This window comes from Phycodurus eques, chromosome 16 (genome assembly GCF_024500275.1).
Source record: "Phycodurus eques isolate BA_2022a chromosome 16, UOR_Pequ_1.1, whole genome shotgun sequence".
Classification (NCBI taxonomy): domain Eukaryota; kingdom Metazoa; phylum Chordata; class Actinopteri; order Syngnathiformes; family Syngnathidae; genus Phycodurus; species Phycodurus eques.
In genome coordinates, this window is record NC_084540.1 from 10,147,936 (window position 1) to 10,166,234 (window position 18,299).

General features: G+C 41.0%; 1 protein-coding gene across 1 annotated transcript in view; it reads right to left on the reverse strand.

The window, feature by feature from the left end:
• Positions 1 to 18,299, reverse strand: part of grin2ba (glutamate receptor, ionotropic, N-methyl D-aspartate 2B, genome duplicate a) — a 139,744-nt gene that overhangs the window by 36,020 nt on the left and 85,425 nt on the right. Inside the window, exons 3-5 of the mRNA XM_061700278.1 lie at positions 12,890 to 13,033; positions 11,873 to 12,143; positions 6,322 to 6,514 (exon numbers count right to left, since the gene is read on the reverse strand). Of these exons, the coding sequence (XP_061556262.1) occupies positions 6,322 to 6,514; positions 11,873 to 12,143; positions 12,890 to 13,033 (608 nt within the window). The remainder of the gene's footprint in view (positions 1 to 6,321; positions 6,515 to 11,872; positions 12,144 to 12,889; positions 13,034 to 18,299) is intronic.

Consider the following 18,299-nt stretch of genomic DNA (forward strand, 5'->3'; position numbering starts at 1 on the left):
ATTAGTTTTTGATAGTCAGAACAATTTGTAATCCAATTCCCATACTTTGCCGATTAGTCTTCCATTCAGCTGCTGGGTTCAATCAATTTTCCATGGTTTGTTTTCAGGACCTATTTATTGCAGACTCGCAGAGAATAGAGAATTAGTCATGATTATCTGATAATTCGGAGCTACAGATGGGCATAGAATGAAAAAGAAAATCCAAAACAAAGTGGGGAGAACAACCTAAACAGCGGGGGAAAACAGCAAACTAGAAAAAGAGGCTCATTTGGTTAAAGATGCTGGTGGTAATGCAAAATCTCCCACAAGTGTTCAATTATTTGAAATGGGGTGATTGAAAAGGCCGCAGCATATGACTCACATCCTTTTCATCCTCATCAAACCATTCAGCAACCCACTGTCCTGCACGGAAGCATTTTTATGCATCTGCACTCATTTAGCTCCTCTCTGTGGTATTTCAGTTCACCGGAGAGTGACACTGCCTTTCATTGAGTTGTTTCTCTTCTCATTCTCCCTTTATCCATCACCTCATCCATTGATTCACTTAGTAGCGAACCGTCATGCACCGCATCAGGGCACCAATGCGAGCAGCCATTCAGTTTCTATTTCATAGACTGTATCCAATTGACAATCTCTTGATTGAACACTTGAAGACAAAGGTTATCGCCACACAAACTTAGTTAAGGCAGCGAGGGGCGAAGGATCTTAGTGGTGCTTGCAACGGATCTATTCAACAACATAGCTAAGTTGATTATAAAAGTGCACGTCCAAAGCTCAGACGGTGGCAGTGATGACACAGCACAACAGTGGAGAGGATGGAGAAGGAGAACGCTCACACACTTATTGGTCACTTCACTAAGCACGCTTGCACAACCTGGAGAGATCTAGAACACACGCTGGTTGCAGATAATGGGGCAAATCATTTATTGTTGATAAATTCCAATTTGTATATGTATATGTATTTCCACAAAGAGGATGAGAGCATCACAACCTTTTAGCAACTTGATTGTCCATGAAATGACAATGATTTGTTCGCTTTTGTTTTCTACTTAGTAGTACAACACACAAATAGAAATAGGGGCAGAGTTCTGCAGTCAATAGTGAAAACAGGTTAGTAATTGACGCCACCCCAAATGTTTATAATTGCTTATATTAACTGTAATTATTCCACAAACTATGATCCCAAAACAGTTTATTTCAAACTCATCTTAAAACATAACCCCGAAAACGGTTGATTTTGGAACAATGCGCCGCTAAGTGCGCATGTGTCGTCATTTATCGTGTCTAATGCGCACCCATGTACAACCCCTATTCTAATGAAGTTGGGACGTTATGTTAAACATAAATAAAAACCGAATACGATGATTTGCAAATTATGTTCGATCTATATTTAATTGAATACACTACAAAGATATGATATTTAATGTTCAAACTCTTTGTGAACAAGAGGTGAACCTCGCTCCATCTTTGCTTGTGAATGACTGAGCAATTCAGGGAAGCTCCTTTTATACCCAATCATGGGACCCACCTGATTCCAATTAGCCTGTTCACCTGTGGTATGTTCCAAACAGGTGTTTGATGAGCATTCCTCAACCTTCTCACTCTTTCTTTGCCACCTGTCCCATCTTTTTTTGGAAAGTGTTGCAGCCATAAAATTCTAAATTAATGATTATTTCCTAAGAACAATAAAGTTTATCAGTTTGAACGTTAGATATCTTGTCTTTGTAGTGTATTCAATTCAATATAGGTTGAACATGATTTGCAAATCATTAAATTCTGTTTTTATTTATGTTTAACACAACGTCCCAACTGCATTGGAATTGGGGTTGTATAATATGCACCCCTAAAGTTGACCTCAAAATTCTGGAAAACCCTTCTACGTCCATATAATAAATTTTTACAATGCATGATTTTACTTTTACCCATATTATCAAAACATGACGTATTATCTGCATTTTGTTTTGTTTGGTTCTTCTTTAAAGAAAACATGAAGAAAACATGAAGGGCCAGGCGAAAAACATTTAATTTTATTTTAATGGGATTCAAATCAAACTGTCAAGCATTTTAGAAAAGCATTATCATTGAACAAAACATAACCATATAGAAATTAATGATGGTTGTTGCTCAGTCATCAGTCGTATTTAAAACAAACAATATTTCACAAATTCTGCCAGGGTTTTCATAACCTCTGGAGGGTGGTGGCATATAAGAATGAAAGTGTACAACTTCCTCATAATCTCTAGGTGGCGGCGGCATATTGGAATGAAAGTGTACAGCTTTTTCATAACCTCTAGATGGCGGCATACATTTATAAAATGTGAACGTTTTTTTTTCATTTTTCCCCTTTACCCGTGTATAATGCACACTATTGACTTTTAACAATTTTGGGGGGAAATAAATTATACATGACAAATTACGGTACATGCACATATGGCAAAGACTGGGAACCTCCGCTAACAACCCAGGCTGATCCATCTCCTCCCCAACATACAAAGCTTGTCTCTCAGTTGAGATGTATCACTTGTGGTATCTTTGGTGTTTCAGAAATAGCACTAAAAAAAACCAACATTTTTTTCAGCAAACAGCCAGGAACAGGCGCAACCAAAAACATGAATAGGGGAGATGATGCCCTGCTTAATATACAACCCCAATTCCAATGAAGTTGGGACGTTGTGTTAAACATAAATAAAAACAGAATACAATGATTTGCAAATCATGTTCAACCTACATTTAATTAAATACACTACAAAGACAAGATATTTAATGTTCAAACTGATAAACTTTATTGATTTAGTAAATAATCATTAACTTAAAATTTTATGGCTGCAACACGTTCCAAAAAAGCTGGGACAGGGTCATGTTTACCACTGTGTTACATCACCTTTTCTTTTAACAACATTCAATAAACGTTTGGGAACTGAGGACACTAATTGTTGAAGTTTTGTAGGTGGAATTCTTTCCCATTCTTGCTTGATGCACAACTTCAGCTGTTCAACAGTCCGGGGTCTCCGTTGTCGTATTTTACACTTCATAATGCGCCACACATTTTCAATGGGAGACAGGTCTGGACTTCAGGCAGGCCAGTCTAGTACCCACACTATTTTACTACGAAGCCACGCTGTTGTAACACGTGCAGAATGTGGTTTGGCATTGTCTTGCTGAAAGAAGCAGGGGCGTCCATGAAAAAGACGTTGCTTGGATGGCAGCATATGTTTCTCCAAAACCTGTAAGTACCTTTCAGCATGAATGGTGCCTTCACAGATGTGTAAGTTACCCATGCCATTGGGAATAACACAGCCCCATACCATCACAGATGCTGGATTTTTAACTTTGTGTCCATAACAGTCCGGATGGTTCTTTTCCTCTTTGGCCCGGAGGACGCGACGTCCACAGAGCACTTTTCCACTTTGCATCAGTGCATCTTAGATGAGCTCGGGCCCAGAGAAACCGGCGTCTTTTCTAGGTGTTGTGGATTTTGCTTTGCATAGTAGAGTTTCAAGTTGCACTTACGGATGTAGCGCCGAACTGTATTTACTGACATTGGTTTTCTGAAGTGTTCCTAAGCCCACGTGATGATATCCTTTACACATTGATGTCGGTTTTTGATGCAGTGCCGCCTGAGGGATCGAAGGTCACGAGCATTCAATGTTGGTTTTTGGCCTTGCCGCTTACATGCAGTGATTTCTCCAAATTGTCTGAACCTTTTGATGATATTATGGACTGTAGATGATGAAATCCCAAACATTGAGGAACATTGTCCTTAAAATTTTCTCACGCACTTTTTCACAAAGAGGTGAACCTCGCCCCATCTTTGCTTGTGAATGACTATGCAATTCAGGGAAGCTCCTTTTATACCCAATCATGGACCCACCTGTTCCCAATTAGCCTGTTCACCTGTTGGATGTTCCAAACAAAATTAATGATTATTTCCTAAAAACAATGAAGTTTATCAGTTTGAACATTAAATATCTTGTCTTTGTAGTGTATTCAGGTTTAACATCATTTGCAAATCTTTGAATTCTGTTTTTATTCATGTTTAACACAACGTCCCAACTTCATTGGAATTGGGGTTGTAATTCTGTGCTAGAGCTCTGGAGCAAAGCATGACAAGGGTCTGTGTTTGCCCACTGCAACGCCATTGGGACCAATTAGGACGCGCAGAAAGTAAAGTGCCGTCGTGTGCCGCGCTTCACAGCTGGTTCAAAAGGCCTGCCGCTGAGACAGACAGCTGAGGGGGTGGGGGCGGATTTTCACAGCAAGGGGTGTGTGAAGGGGGCTTTTGTGTGGGCAGGGTATTATTACATGGGGGAGGATGATCACAGTATGCAGGGGATGAAGGTGTTTGAGTATATGCAACTCTTACAGTGTACTTCTAGGGTGTCTGGGCACTATTTGCTGGTTTGAATTGTTTGTATGCCACTATCTACAGTATACTGTACATCGTTGCTGTAGGCATGGTTGGGTGATTAATATACAGTAATTGTAAAATTATGGCCTATTCGCTTATTGCTGACACCATGTGGAGTAGTAAGTAGTTATTCTTAGTCTGGCCACTTCATTCGGTACACCTGCTCAATCTAATCCAGTACAAAAACTGTATCCAAAATGTTGTTTTACAAAGACAATAAATAATGCTCAGCTTTGATTAGGGCTGGAAATTGTCAAGAAGCTTCCCTTCAAATTCAATTCTTTAAGATGCGATTTCATTCAATTACAGTTCTTCAGGTTTCCATTTAAATTGTTCTTTATGTAAATGATTTGATGTCAATTCAGTAAGAAGTAGAAATATACAAATACTTGTTGATAGTTTTCAAAGATTTATTTTCAAGGCTATGTGAACTTTTGTGGTATGTTACAAAATTGTGTTCGGGAATTACACAGGAAACCAAACTGACCCGAAAGTCAGATTTGATACTCCTTGATTTGTTCACCATTTTGTTGTTATTTGGTCGAATGCGGGCTCTGTCTATACAACGCAAATCACATGCAAAGTCCCCACAACTGGCCAGGAGGTGAGTCGATTCATAGGATTTGATAAGTCGACATTGAAATGGGAGGTGGGGGGTGAGTATCATGATGGCTCGATTAATCGATATCTTTGCCCACCCCTCGTTTTCATTGACACTATTGTATTGTTAGTAACAATGTGTCAATATTGTGCTTGTTTTTTTTTTTAAGTGTAGGTGTCAAGTGCGCTTTACTGTCTAACTTTTCTTTTAGTGTAGAACTGTACTGAGAGGTGTTTCTAAAATTTAGGGTGTCCTATTTAGCTATACAAGGAACTATGTAAAATGTATATCTTAAAAACGCCTCTCTGTTTCATGAAGTGGAATGTGAGCTGTGTGGAATAAACAAAACCAGGAATGAGACAAAGCAGTTTCTTAATCATCATACTCCTAATTGGATTTGCAGAGTCAGAATGACATATAATCCAATTCCCTCTTAATATTACACAGAGTAGCTTTACAATACTATAATATGAAAGCACAATAATAAACAAATTACAAAATGAATACCTCTTCAGCAATGTCAATCGAAACGGAGCATCATTTCAAAATCATTGCCATCTGAAAATTATTTTGTAAGGGTCTGTCATTCAGCCAAGGATGTTTCTGTTAAATCTCAGCCCCCACCCCCATAAAAAAAACACCAATTGTGACACTGAAAAATATTAAAATGTATAAATACTGTGAAGAAAATATATTTACAATATTATTTCAGGGTCTGGAGCTGTAATGTCAAACCAAGTTTAATCTCAACCTGATCCAAATTGCACACGTGGCAGAAATATAACGCTTATGTAGGATCAATTAAGTAATGTTTAATGAGAATCAAGCAGATGAAAACTTTAACATGTCAGATGTCTGAACAGAACAAGCTAGTGTGACTGCTGGACCTGATCTCGTCTATTCAATGATGTGGCAGGTGAGAGTCCATTCATCCATTTTCCATACCGCTTATCCTGACGAGGGTCACGGGTGAGCTGGACCCTATCCCAGCCGACTCTGGGCGAGAGGCGGGTACACCGTGAACTGGTCACCAGCCAATCGTAGGGCACATATCAGCAAACAACCATTCGCACTCATGGTCAATTTAGAGTCTTCAAATAACCTACCATGCATGTTTTTGGGATGTGGGAGGGAACCGGAGTACCCGGAGAAAACCCACGCAGGCACAGGGAGAACATGCAAACTCCACACAGGCGAGGCCGAATTTGACCCGGGTGCTCAGAACCGGGAGGCAGATGTGCTAACCAGTCGGCCACCGTGCACTGTACTGTTTAAGAACAAGAAGAAGTCTATCAAGCTCAGCACCACTCACCTGAGGACTTCATTAGGATTGCCCGAAATGGGGGTCTTCTTGTCAGGAGCTCCGTGGCACTCCGACTTGAGCAAGGTGTGAGGTCCTCGGTCCATCATCATGGTGGAAGTTGCCATGGTTATAATAGCCACCCCATCGCGAACACGAGCCTCGAGGCCGTAGTCCCACTCGTCGTAGGACACAGACAGCAGCCCTTGATGGATGAAACAGAAAGGAGAGAATAGATCGATCAGAGGGCACGATGAAAGACGGCTGGAAAGATCCAGAAGGCAGCAGATGGATTTGTTTAAAGAGAGCAGGAAGTTAGGGAAGGATTGAAATCTGAAAGGTAAACAGTGCAAGATGATGAGCGAGGTGAGAGAGATCAAACAGGGAGGAGTAACGGGACACAGATGGAGAAAGAACAGGAAGCGAGTGTTGATCATTCTGCTTGAATATACAGAGAGGACATGTTTTGAACAGCCTCCAAGAGGCAGGATAGACTATGCAGCGATTGTGCAGCTATCACCTTGCTCTGTTTGTCCATCTGTCAGTCTGAAGCGCTGTCTGTTTGTTTGCCTTTGTATTGTCTGTGCGCCTGTTTATCCTGTTTATCCCTCTCTGTGCCTGAATGCTGTTCTCGCTCTACAATCTGTCACTTTGGGAACATTCATTTGACGCGCTTTCCTTTAAATAACCTGCACATCATCTATAGACTATTAAACATGCTCTCGTGCTGTATGCAAGCAACCTGGTGTCATTTTTTATTTGAATGCAAACAATCAAAACTTATGTTGTTGATTAATTTTGCAATGTATTTGCAGTATACCATTAATCTGGAACAATAAAAAGTCATGTAATGTCACATAATGTGAGGGGTTGATTTAGGTTGAAAATTAGCTCAATTTATTAGAATACAGGAAGTCCTCGAGTTACGACGCACTCGACCTACGACGTTTCGACTTTACGACGCCCGTGCCTCGTCCGCCATTTTGTCCCCAGCACCATAGTGTTTCTGCTTAGCGAGTGCATAGTGCTTGTCTGTGTTTGTGCGCCGGGAGTATCTTTGCCTTTTTCGCCCTCCTTTTTTCACACTCTCAGCAGTAATGGTAAGTACAGCATCTTATTTTTTTAATTTAATGTATTTTAGTTTATTTATACGAACTGTTAACCTTTCCTGCTGCGGTCACCTGACCGTGGTCGGGAGACGCAGGGGTTTACTCCCTTCTCTCGTTGGCACGAAGCACCGATTTGCTGCTTTAATGGCTTTATTAGCTCCTCTGCACATTCAACGTCAACGGGTCCTGCGCTAATCGCTACTCTTCCCCGGTCGCCGTCACTACACTACTGTACACACTCGCACCGGCACGCACTCTTTCCTCCTTCACAGTCCCGCCGGACGCCGCCTGCGCAGTCCCGTCGCACTCACACATCGACGCATACGCCCACACGCACTGAGCTTGCTGTCAAAATCACGTGGGACAATACCCGTAACAGAAGTATTTTGCCGTAAACTTCGACTTTAACGGTGAAATGCGGCTTACGCGGAAATTTGTGTTACGTCGCCAGCGTAGGAACGGAACTCGTTCGTAAATCGAGGACTTCCTGTACAGTTGACATCATCTGATTCTGAAAGAAACTTTGAGAATTACCACATTACCAGTACCCTTTCATTGCTCAGTGACTCTCCGCACTGTGTTTTATGTTATGTTTTTTATGTCTCAAAAGTATTTTTTTGTCAACAGCTGTCCGTTGTTGTAATAGAGCGGCTTCAACTACCGGAGACAAATTCCTTGTGTGTTTTTGACATACTTGGCAAATAAAATATAACGTTATGTTGCCTGCTTGCGAGCCGTATCGTATTAAAAGCACACGAACATACCTCAAACAATCCTTGAATGAACGTCCTCTCCCGAGCACAGGTGACGACCACCACACATTTTTCCTCATTTCATTCTTTTTGTTTTCTCCACACAAAACATTGACACGATCCATTGTTGTTGTGATCGCCATGGTAACGGATGTGTCGGGTCGCCTTGACCGGTCACATGTTTTCTGGTTCCGCCTCTCTGACAGTGTTTGATTTGACAAAATAAAGCCCAGCAGTAGTCCGACAATCAGCAGTAGTCCGACAATCGTGAAAGATTTGTCTTGTAGTCTGTAGTAAATGTTTTTTGATGCTGAGGTGGGCTCGCATGCCAGAACAGATGGTGTTCCATCTCAGAGGATCCACAGTATGTTAAATATGTGGGTCCAGCAGGTGTTAAAATACCCTACTCCAACCCATCATATAAAACACACAATCATCAAATCAATCTTTTTATCGGTTTTATGATTTTAAAGTGAATAAACTGGACACGTCAAAGGTGGACTAAGGGCTGATTTTGTAGATTTGCAGAATGTGTTTCATTAAATCTTTAAGTGACATGCCACATGAGCTGCCTGAAATCTGCTTCGACTACAAAAATCAAAGTCTCATTTGATCATTCTAGTGTCACACATTATGTACAATAAACTGGGGACCTGTTTATCACAAAAACAAACAAGGGAACTTCAAACAAGTAAAGTTGAGGCAGATTGTCTATCTTAAATTCTCAGCAGCATGTGCCCTCCTGACTTGTGGAAATAGCTTGTAAATGATCTTCTTGTTTGAGCTCTGTCGGACACCTCAGGGATCAGGGTCACACAGCTCTCAGCTAAGACCACGCTGCCTTCAAAACAATTTAGCAGCCTATCTGTCTCTCAGTTTGCCTTTTAATCTGCCTCGCTCACTCTCCATCAGATTGTCTGAAACCCTGTGACAGCATATGACCGCATGTCAGCCAGTGCACTAGCATGTCAGTGTTCAGAAATAGACAGGCGGCCTGGCAAACTGCCTCCCTCGTGGGGGCCTCACCGCTGACAGCTCTCTTCCTCCAGGACCACGTGCTGTTGACATGTTTCCAACACGCACTCACTCACTCTCCATTGCCTTTAACTTTAGCTTCTATTTTTCATGAGATGTAAAATATATGTGTGTGCTTACGTACGTGTGAGTGTGTGTTGTGTGCTTGGACTTGGATGTGTCAGTGATTGGGTGGTTATGTTAGTCCGGTCTGTGGAAGCCGTACGGGCGTTTCACAGAAAACTAGGAACAATAATGACAGAAAAGTGCTGTCAGAGTGAAAAGAGCAGAGCGGGATAAGGAGGAAAAACAAGCAAAGGCAGCAATAGATTGAAGCAGAGTGGAAGAGTATGTCAGAGGGAAGGAAAACTCAAGTCAAGGTACCATGCAAGGATGGATGAAGGTAGAGGTGGAGAGTGGTGAGAGAATAGTCCGCCAGAGGGCTACCCATGAGGATACAATGCTTCTCATACATGGCATAGCATATTAGATGTGACTAGTATGCAAACTACCATGCACCTTCTAATGAATATATAAACACTGGATTAACCAAGAGCATCACACACATTAATATACAGAGTGGAACCTCTGAAAGTTGGAACGATTTTTCCCATAGAAAATAATGGCCATAATTTGTTCCAGGGTCAAACTGATGGCACCATAAACCCATATGAATTGGACAGGTGAATAAAATTCCATACTTTGGTCTGCATACATATTCTGGTCATTTTTCACATCTTTAGCTTTGTTTATGGCTATAAATTAACTTATTTCTTTAATTATCGTGAGGTTTGAAGTGTCCCAACAGCCCTCCGGGCCCATTGCTGTGGTGTCCTTGATCAAGACACCAAAACCCTGAACTGCTCCCTGGCAGTACATACAGTAAGTTGGCCCATTTTCCAGGGTGTGCCACTAACAGTGTGCGTTTTCAGTGTTCACCACTGATGAGTTCAAATGCAGAGCTAACACTTCCTGAATATTAATGTTTGAAATTAATTTAAAAAAAGACTATACATGTAAAGGGTAGATCATATCTAAGAAAATCCATCCATCCATCCATCCATTTTCTGAGCCGCTTCTCCTCACTAGGGTGGCGGGCGTTCTGGAGCCTATCCCAGCTGTCATCGGGCAGGTTAAGAAAATCCATGTTTTATTATTATTATTTTTTTTTGTCATTGCAAGACAGTTTCATTTTATGGCGCGGCAAGGTAGACAATATTTATTGAAATAATTATTCTTAATATTAGTTATATGAGAAACACCACAACTCAACCACTGTTTTTTAAATGACATTTTAGCATTAAAACTATACACTGTAATTAATTCCCTTCACCAGATTAAAAAAGTATCTATCTTTAATATGATTGCATGATAAATATGCTTTTCATCGTGTACACTGGTGCAGCGTATAATTGATTTATCATGCATTAAATGAGTAGATAACATTTAGTCTTCTATCTGTCATTATGTTCTAAATGATTAATCTCATAATATTTCACCGTTAACTGAAAGATCACCCAGGCACCACATGAGTGAGTCGTGATATTCTCCGTGGCTGCATAAATCAAGAGGGAACCTGTGTGATTTGCATAACTGATACGGTCATACTGTATATCAAATTTGATAAGGTGAAAGTGGGACAAACTCACTGGCATAGGCATTTTTAAACTTGGGTCTTAAGAATTGAGTGAGGTACATGCTACTTTGTCTGCACATTTGGCAGTCAAGAGCACACAAACACATAAAACAATCATAAGCCCACACATAGGGGCAGAAAAATATTTACAGTAAATCACCTATGACCGAAGACGTAAAAGGTTTTACTTTTTTCCAGAAAGTGCTGAGAACAAGCAGTGACATAATATCTACTTTCAATTTTAAATCTAGAGGCCAAATGCCAACACACAATCAGGTACACATTCTAAGTGTGAAATATGAGGCACCCTCCTTCACTTAAGTCAAGCAATGTTCCATTTGTTGTAACACTGGAAGACAAAAAGTCCAAGTTGTGATTTCCACTGAAAGTTAGTGGCAAACCATCTCTAAATGATGAGCGTTATTCAGTCATGAGATAATGACAAATGTGCCAGAGGGGGCTTAATCAATCAATGCACCCCAACTTTAACTTCATAAAACAGACTATGCATTGCAAGGCAGCATTTAAGTTTTCGCTTCCTCTCATTATAATATACAGCTATAACTATATATAAGTTAGTTGCCTATAAAATAAGCAAATACACACACTGAGGCAGGTAAAAACAGAGTGGAACATCTTTGACTGTTTTACTGAAAGTTCCACGCTCCAATTCTGAAGGTCTGCACTCAAATAAATTTGAGCTATTTTCTTTCAGAATAAGTAACAGCCACATGACAAGAAATACAAAGAGGTAGAAATAGGCAATAACACAAAACTAAGGTCTACTGCTTCAATTCAGAATGTCTTCACCTGAAGGTTAACAGGATGGACCAGACTAAAAAATACGAGTAGATATGATTTGCAGACTAAGGCCTAATTTGATGCATTAGTGGTAAAATGTTCTGGACTAAAATCTGGCCAAGTAATAATCATTAGGCTTACAAATTACACGCAATAGCTGGATGTAAGCAAACACATTCCCACACTGACTTGATAATGAGCCAATATTTTATCCATTTCAAAATTCAAAGTGTGCATAAAAAAATTCCTACCTGTTGGGAACTCTGCAGGGACTACGTCAGTGTCTCCAGCGATGAGTGAGGGCACTATCCATGTGTAGCCATAGCCAGTAATCCCCACGGAATGGGCCACCTCAAAAATGGTGTTGGCCTCTTCTTTTGTGCAGTACAAAAGAATAACGGGACTCTGGAGCTTCTTTAGCTGGTTTTGAATCTTTGAATCGCCGTCGTCTACAGACATGTCAAGAAGTAACACTTCCTCCAGTTCCCAGCCCACAAAACTGTTCTCGATGGTGCTCCGAATCTGGAAGGGGAAGACAAATAAGACTCAGTTTGTTAAATAGCAGTTGTTCAAATTTACAAACCATGAATACATTGTGTGTGTGTGTATAAATATAAAAGGTTTATATCGGTTTAAACTCAGAGCACCAAGTGGATTTTTTTCTGCCTCATCAAATAGTGTTTGAAAACAATGAAAAAGGTTATCTTTAAAACAGGAGGGGTGGGGGGGGGGGGGGTGAAACAGACATTTAAGTAGTACATATTTGTAATGACTTTAAAGATACTAAAGGAATGGTCATGGTACATCCAGATTTTTTATGGCCTGAAGATGTCAAGTGATAGAAAGATGGAGCTCATTCCACCATTGACGGAGCTGTAATAAATTATTATCGACCTGAACAATCAATTTTGGAGCACTTCAGTGGAAGTGTGGAGTAGTGTGCCTTGATTTGAAGCCGATCCATGGAAGGTAGAACGGTGAGGACCAGCGTTTAAATTTGGGCATTTCCGAATGTGGAGTTAATGAGTGACTGGATATGTGAAGAAGAGACATGAATGAATTTAAGTTGGATGGACAGTGGCCTCTAAAATAGTTCATTATTATCTCCACCAATCATTTAACCTGCAAGGTCTTGTTTGGATCACACAACAGAACACTATCTTTTAAACTTCATGGAGGAGTCGTAGACACAAAGAAGTGCTGCAACTAATAGTTTGCATTTTCACTGATGCCACAAATGTCGTGTATCTTGTTCTGAGCACTGTTACCTTGGTGACAAAGTCCTGGTACCCCGGGTAATATGTGGTGACAATGGAGAAGATGTACCAGTCATATTCCTCCATGATGTTGAGCATGACTGAAGCTTGCTGCTCAATGGAGGGGCCAAACTGAAAGAACATGGAGTCGTCATCCTGCGGAGGAGAGAAAGACGAGGTCATGCAACAATATTCAGCCCGAGCCTTAATTTAGTTGACTTTACACAGTGGACATGGGCGGACTACTTAAATTATGGTGGTGCTTTTGTAACGTAATTGGGGTCAAACTTTAAATTACCTGCCGTTCTTCTGCTCACAGAGGACATTTGTGGCTTGTTTCATTAGTTGGCTTTATGACTCCTTTAATCAGTTTGTACATGGAGCTGGCAAAAGCTTATTCTGGGGACATAAACTGCTGCTCCTAATCATATCAATCATTCCCATCAGTTTAGGCTATTACACACATGTGGGGAAAAAGCTACAGTATGTGACTATAGGTACTAAATATGGAACACGCACCGCCTGTCTAGATTATCTTGGACAAGGGCATCTCATTCAGAGAAGCTAACCAAAGACATTACAGAAGGTAGAGAGCATCTCTAAACCAAGCAGCAGTGTAGTCTGACAGAATCACACATGGATATCCAACACTGTTGAAAGGGGATATTGATCTGGACAGACGAAGAGGAGGAGGTGAGAAGCCCAAGTCTCGATAAGACTGTGACATTAGCTTGATCACATGTGTGAGTCAGTTCTTAGATCCCGAGATGCAGAAGGTCATTTACTCTTTACATCTTTTCATATTTGAGTTTTCAATAGAAGATAAGGCGGCCCACATTTGCTCATCAAAATAGAAGACGGGTTTGACAAGAGGATGATAATTACATTCAACACACTAATTGCATTTTACAAGAAAACAACGCCAAAACAACATACCGTACTATAAATTATAATAATTATCAATATAGAAAACAATGAATTTGGATTCACAATTTAAAAAATCAGTTACAATAAAAAGCTTCTATTCTTCCTTCAGAGCCTACTTCCTATACACACACACACACACACACACACACACATATGTATATATATATATATATATATATATATATATATATATATATATATATATATATATATAAAAACACTGATGTATTAGCTTTTTTGGATGCTTCATTTACAATCTGGAAATATCAATATTGGAGAATAGAACTTGAAACCCAGTAAAAAATAAAAATAAAAAATAAAAACTCCCATGTCCAGCGTCACATATTCATACTACCTTGCAAAATTTACTGAGGCTCATAAATTCACAAGTCAATGTCTTCATTAAAATTATTTTGAAAAGGTTCCAACAATGTACAGGAAGTCCTCGATTTACGAACGAGTTCCGTTCCTACGCTGGCGACGTAACACGATTTTCCGCGTAAGTCGGATTTCAGCGTTAAAGTTTAAATTTACGGCGAAATACTTCTGTTACGGGTATTGTCCCACGTGATTGCGACAGCAAGCTCAGTGTGTGTGGGCGTGTGCGTCGATGTGTGAGTGAGACGGGACTGCGCAGGCGTCGTCCGGCGGGACTGCGAAGGAGGAAAGAGTGTGCGCAGGTGCGAGTGTGTACAGTGGCAAGTGTAGTGACGGCGAAAGGGGAATAGTAGCGATTAGCGGAGGACCCGTTGACGTTGAATGTGCAGAGGAACTAATAAAGCCATTAAAGCAGCAAATCGGTGCTTCGTGCCTTTATTGTTGCCGCCACCCAGCTCAGCTGTGGAACGAGAGAAGGGAGTTAACCCATGCGTCTCCTGACCACGGTCAGGTGATCGTAGCAAGAAAGGTTAATAAAGAAACTAAAATACATTAAAATAAAAAAATAAGATGCTGTACTTACCATTACTGCTGAGAGTGTGAAAAAAGGAGGGCGAAAAAGGCAAAGATACTCCCGGCGCACAAACACAGACAAGCACTATGCACTCGCTAAGCAGAAACACTATGGTGCTGGGGACAAAATGGCGGACGAGGCACGGGCGTCGTAAAGTCGAAACGTCGTAGGTCGAGTGCGTTGTAACTCGAGGACGTCCTGTATTTACACGACCATAAGGCGCACTTAAAAGTCTTAAAGTCACATAAGGCGCCTTATAATGGGGCGCCTTATGTGTACACCGAGCTCCAACATCTATAAATGATGTTGTATATGAGCTCGGCGCTTGACTTTTTAAAATTTTTTTAAGCATTTCCCGCCGACACGCTGCTTACACAGAGGAAAAGCGGACATGGCTGAGGACAAGGGAAGGGTTCGTGAAGTAGGATGCTAAAGCCACGCCCCCAGTAGGTATATAGCGCCGGGGTGTTATTTTATTTATTTAAATTTTTTTGAACCACTTGACTGACTGGGAGCAATTCCGGGGTGTGCATTGTGCAAAACAACATCGGTTTGGCTAAGGACCCCCGAAAATGTCACCAACGAAGAGACACGCTTACAAAGCACAGTTTAAACTGCAAGCTATCAGTTACGCGGAGGAACATGGGAATCGAGCAGCCGCGAGAGAATTCAAGATCAACGAATCCATGGTTCGCAAGTGGAGGAAGCAGGAAAACGAGCTTCACCAAGTCAAGAAGATGAAGCTGAGTTTCTGCGGGAAAAAAAGAAAAACAAAACGCAGGCGAGGTGGCCCGAGTTGGAAGACCAACTCAAGCAATGGATTAATGAGCAAAGAACAGCCGGGAGAAGTGTCTCTACAGTCACCATTCGACTGAGTGCAATAACTCGAGCCAAACGGCACGAGACTGACTTGAACCTGGCGTGTTTGATGGAGAACTTGCCCAGCTGTTCATTTCGGATACAGAAGATGAGGACTTTGATGGATTTGTGGATGAGGATTGATAAAAAAAATAACATGAGTAGATTGTTAAATACTTCAATAAAGTACAACCGAACTCAGTTTTACTCCCGCTGCCTTTTTAAAAACATTCTTTTAGCGTGCATGCATGCTTGCGTATGTTTTAAGCTAGCGTATGTTTTACCATGCCTGCGCCCAATAATACAGTGCGCCTTATGTGTATGTTGAATACAGAAATAGACCCCGTAACTGAGACTGCGCCTTTTAATACGGTGCACCCTATGGTCGTGAAAATACGGTTTTGAAAGCATCTATAGTGTTACTTAAAATCTAGGAAGTCCATTGGATTCAGTCAGATTATTTTTTTTATTTGTTTGTAGTCAACTTTTTGTTCACTTTGTAATGTTTGCTTCAGCATTTACTTTTGAACTGTTTGCAAAAACCTGGTGGCTGCAGATGGAACTTTTCAATACGTAGTAATGAGGACTAAGTGATATTGCTAAGATGTTTTCATAAATTAGGCTTCTTTGTCTAGAATCATATTTTGGGTATTATAAGACTGTGTTCATGTACAGTATATATCCTCTGTATATCAATGTTCTTATGCATATTTTGGGTATTATAAGACTGTGTTCATGTGCAGTATAAATCCTGTGTATATCAATGTTTTTATTTCACGTATCGGCTGATATTTCAGATATCGGTTTTTTTTTTAGCCCCTGATATTGGCATGGGCCTCCAAAATCCCATATCGGTCGGGCTCTAATTGTAAAACATGAACAGTATTTTCCATTTTTGAAAGGCTTGGCTGGAAATGCAAATTTATAGATATATTCTCTCAAATCTATATTTTTTTCATGGTAATTCGATCAACAAGATCTCACATGACCATATGTTTCAGTTAATAAACATCTCTAAACTCTTCAGAGACGATCTCGTTTGTCCAAGTGGTGATGCCATACTGTCCGTTGCAGATCTGGTTGTGATAGTAATCATTGTACACACACTGACATCAGGACCAGCCAAAGTACTGCGTATAATGGCCGGCATGTAGATCATCCAATGATTGCATGAACAATGACTGAAAAGATGCTGACTGAGACTGAAATCTTGGGTGCTTTTGAAATCCTGGCCACATGCTTTTAGTAGGTCTTAAAAAGTGGACATGTTCGAGGAAAAGAGATGGTATGGTCACTATATTTAACTGCTCCTTTGAGTGAGACTGTGGTATGAGTAACAATCAGAAAAACAGGCAATTGAAATCTCTTCTGCTTCTTAGGACTGTCTTAGAGCTTCTCTCTACATCAAACACTAACCTGCCCCTCCCTGGGGACGCACGCAGCTTGACCCGCTACCTTGTTTCTGCATTAATGAGATCAGGGCAATTGCATTGAGGCAGGACCCTGTGATTTACAGTGCATCGGCAAACACTGCTGTGTGCTGTACACGTGAGGTTGGAAATATGTTAATATGAGTGCCGTGTGAAACGCAAAACAAGTGCATCTACTTACCGGATAAGTTTGTGTTTGAATATCATAAAATCATGATGCGCACACTGATGTTGTAGTCCTGTCTCTTTGCTAACAAGAATCCATTTGCGCCTCAACTTATTATCTTGCTCTGTCTTTATCATCTATCTTAAAAACCTAGCGCTTCTATGCTTTCCCATTTATACCAGTGTAATATCTGCCAGGCCACAGTTCTAATTTAATTTACGGACTTGCACACTCCTGCCCCCGTACCCCACTGTTTCCTCTAGCTTTCTCGCTCTTTTACTTTTCTTAAGAGCAGTATTAATGTACTGTCCAAAACACTTATTCAGAGAGCCAAATTTCCATTAGCCTTTAAGAAAAATACATAATTAAGACCAAAACTGGAGACCAGAAAGGCAGAGGGTGAGAAAAGTGGTCGGGCAAACAAGAAAATTGCTGATGGAAGGAGGTTTGAGCGCAAAGCAACTGAAAATGGAAAATGAAGTGCTTCAAAACACCTCTTCCTTCATTTACTGCAACAATAATTACGGTCTGGCCACATTAGCACCTCTTGTTGGCACAATGTGATCGATTAGCGAGTATTAAAATTCCCAGAGGGGGTCGCGGGGCCAGAGAGTCACTCAGCCGGATTCGGGAAACAGGCCAGCGAGGCCTTGAAGTCGCTTCTGAGTCCTTTGCTGTCTCCTCTAATGATGGGCGCCTTACGTCAGCACTGGCTAGAATACACACGAAACAATGCAGCCCAAAATAGCGGGATAAACGGCCAGTGGAGATATTGGGGAAAGATGATCATATAAAAGAGAGAAGAAAAGAGGAGAAGGAGAACAAAGAGAGAAGAGGGATAAAAGTGTGAAGGGAAGGAACTGAACAAGAGAAAGAAAGATAGAGTTGTAGCAGAAGCCGGAAGGGTGGTAGGAGGTAGAGGAGGTGTGATGCCTCCAGAGGGAGCGAGGCAGAGGACAATATGACAATGGAATAAATGGAGAGGATGAGGCCAAGCTGGCACTCGGCTGTGATCCAGTGTGGAGCGACGGAGCAGAGAAGGGACAGCAGCCAGGAGTCAGGAGCAGTGTGTGTGCGCATGTGTGGGTG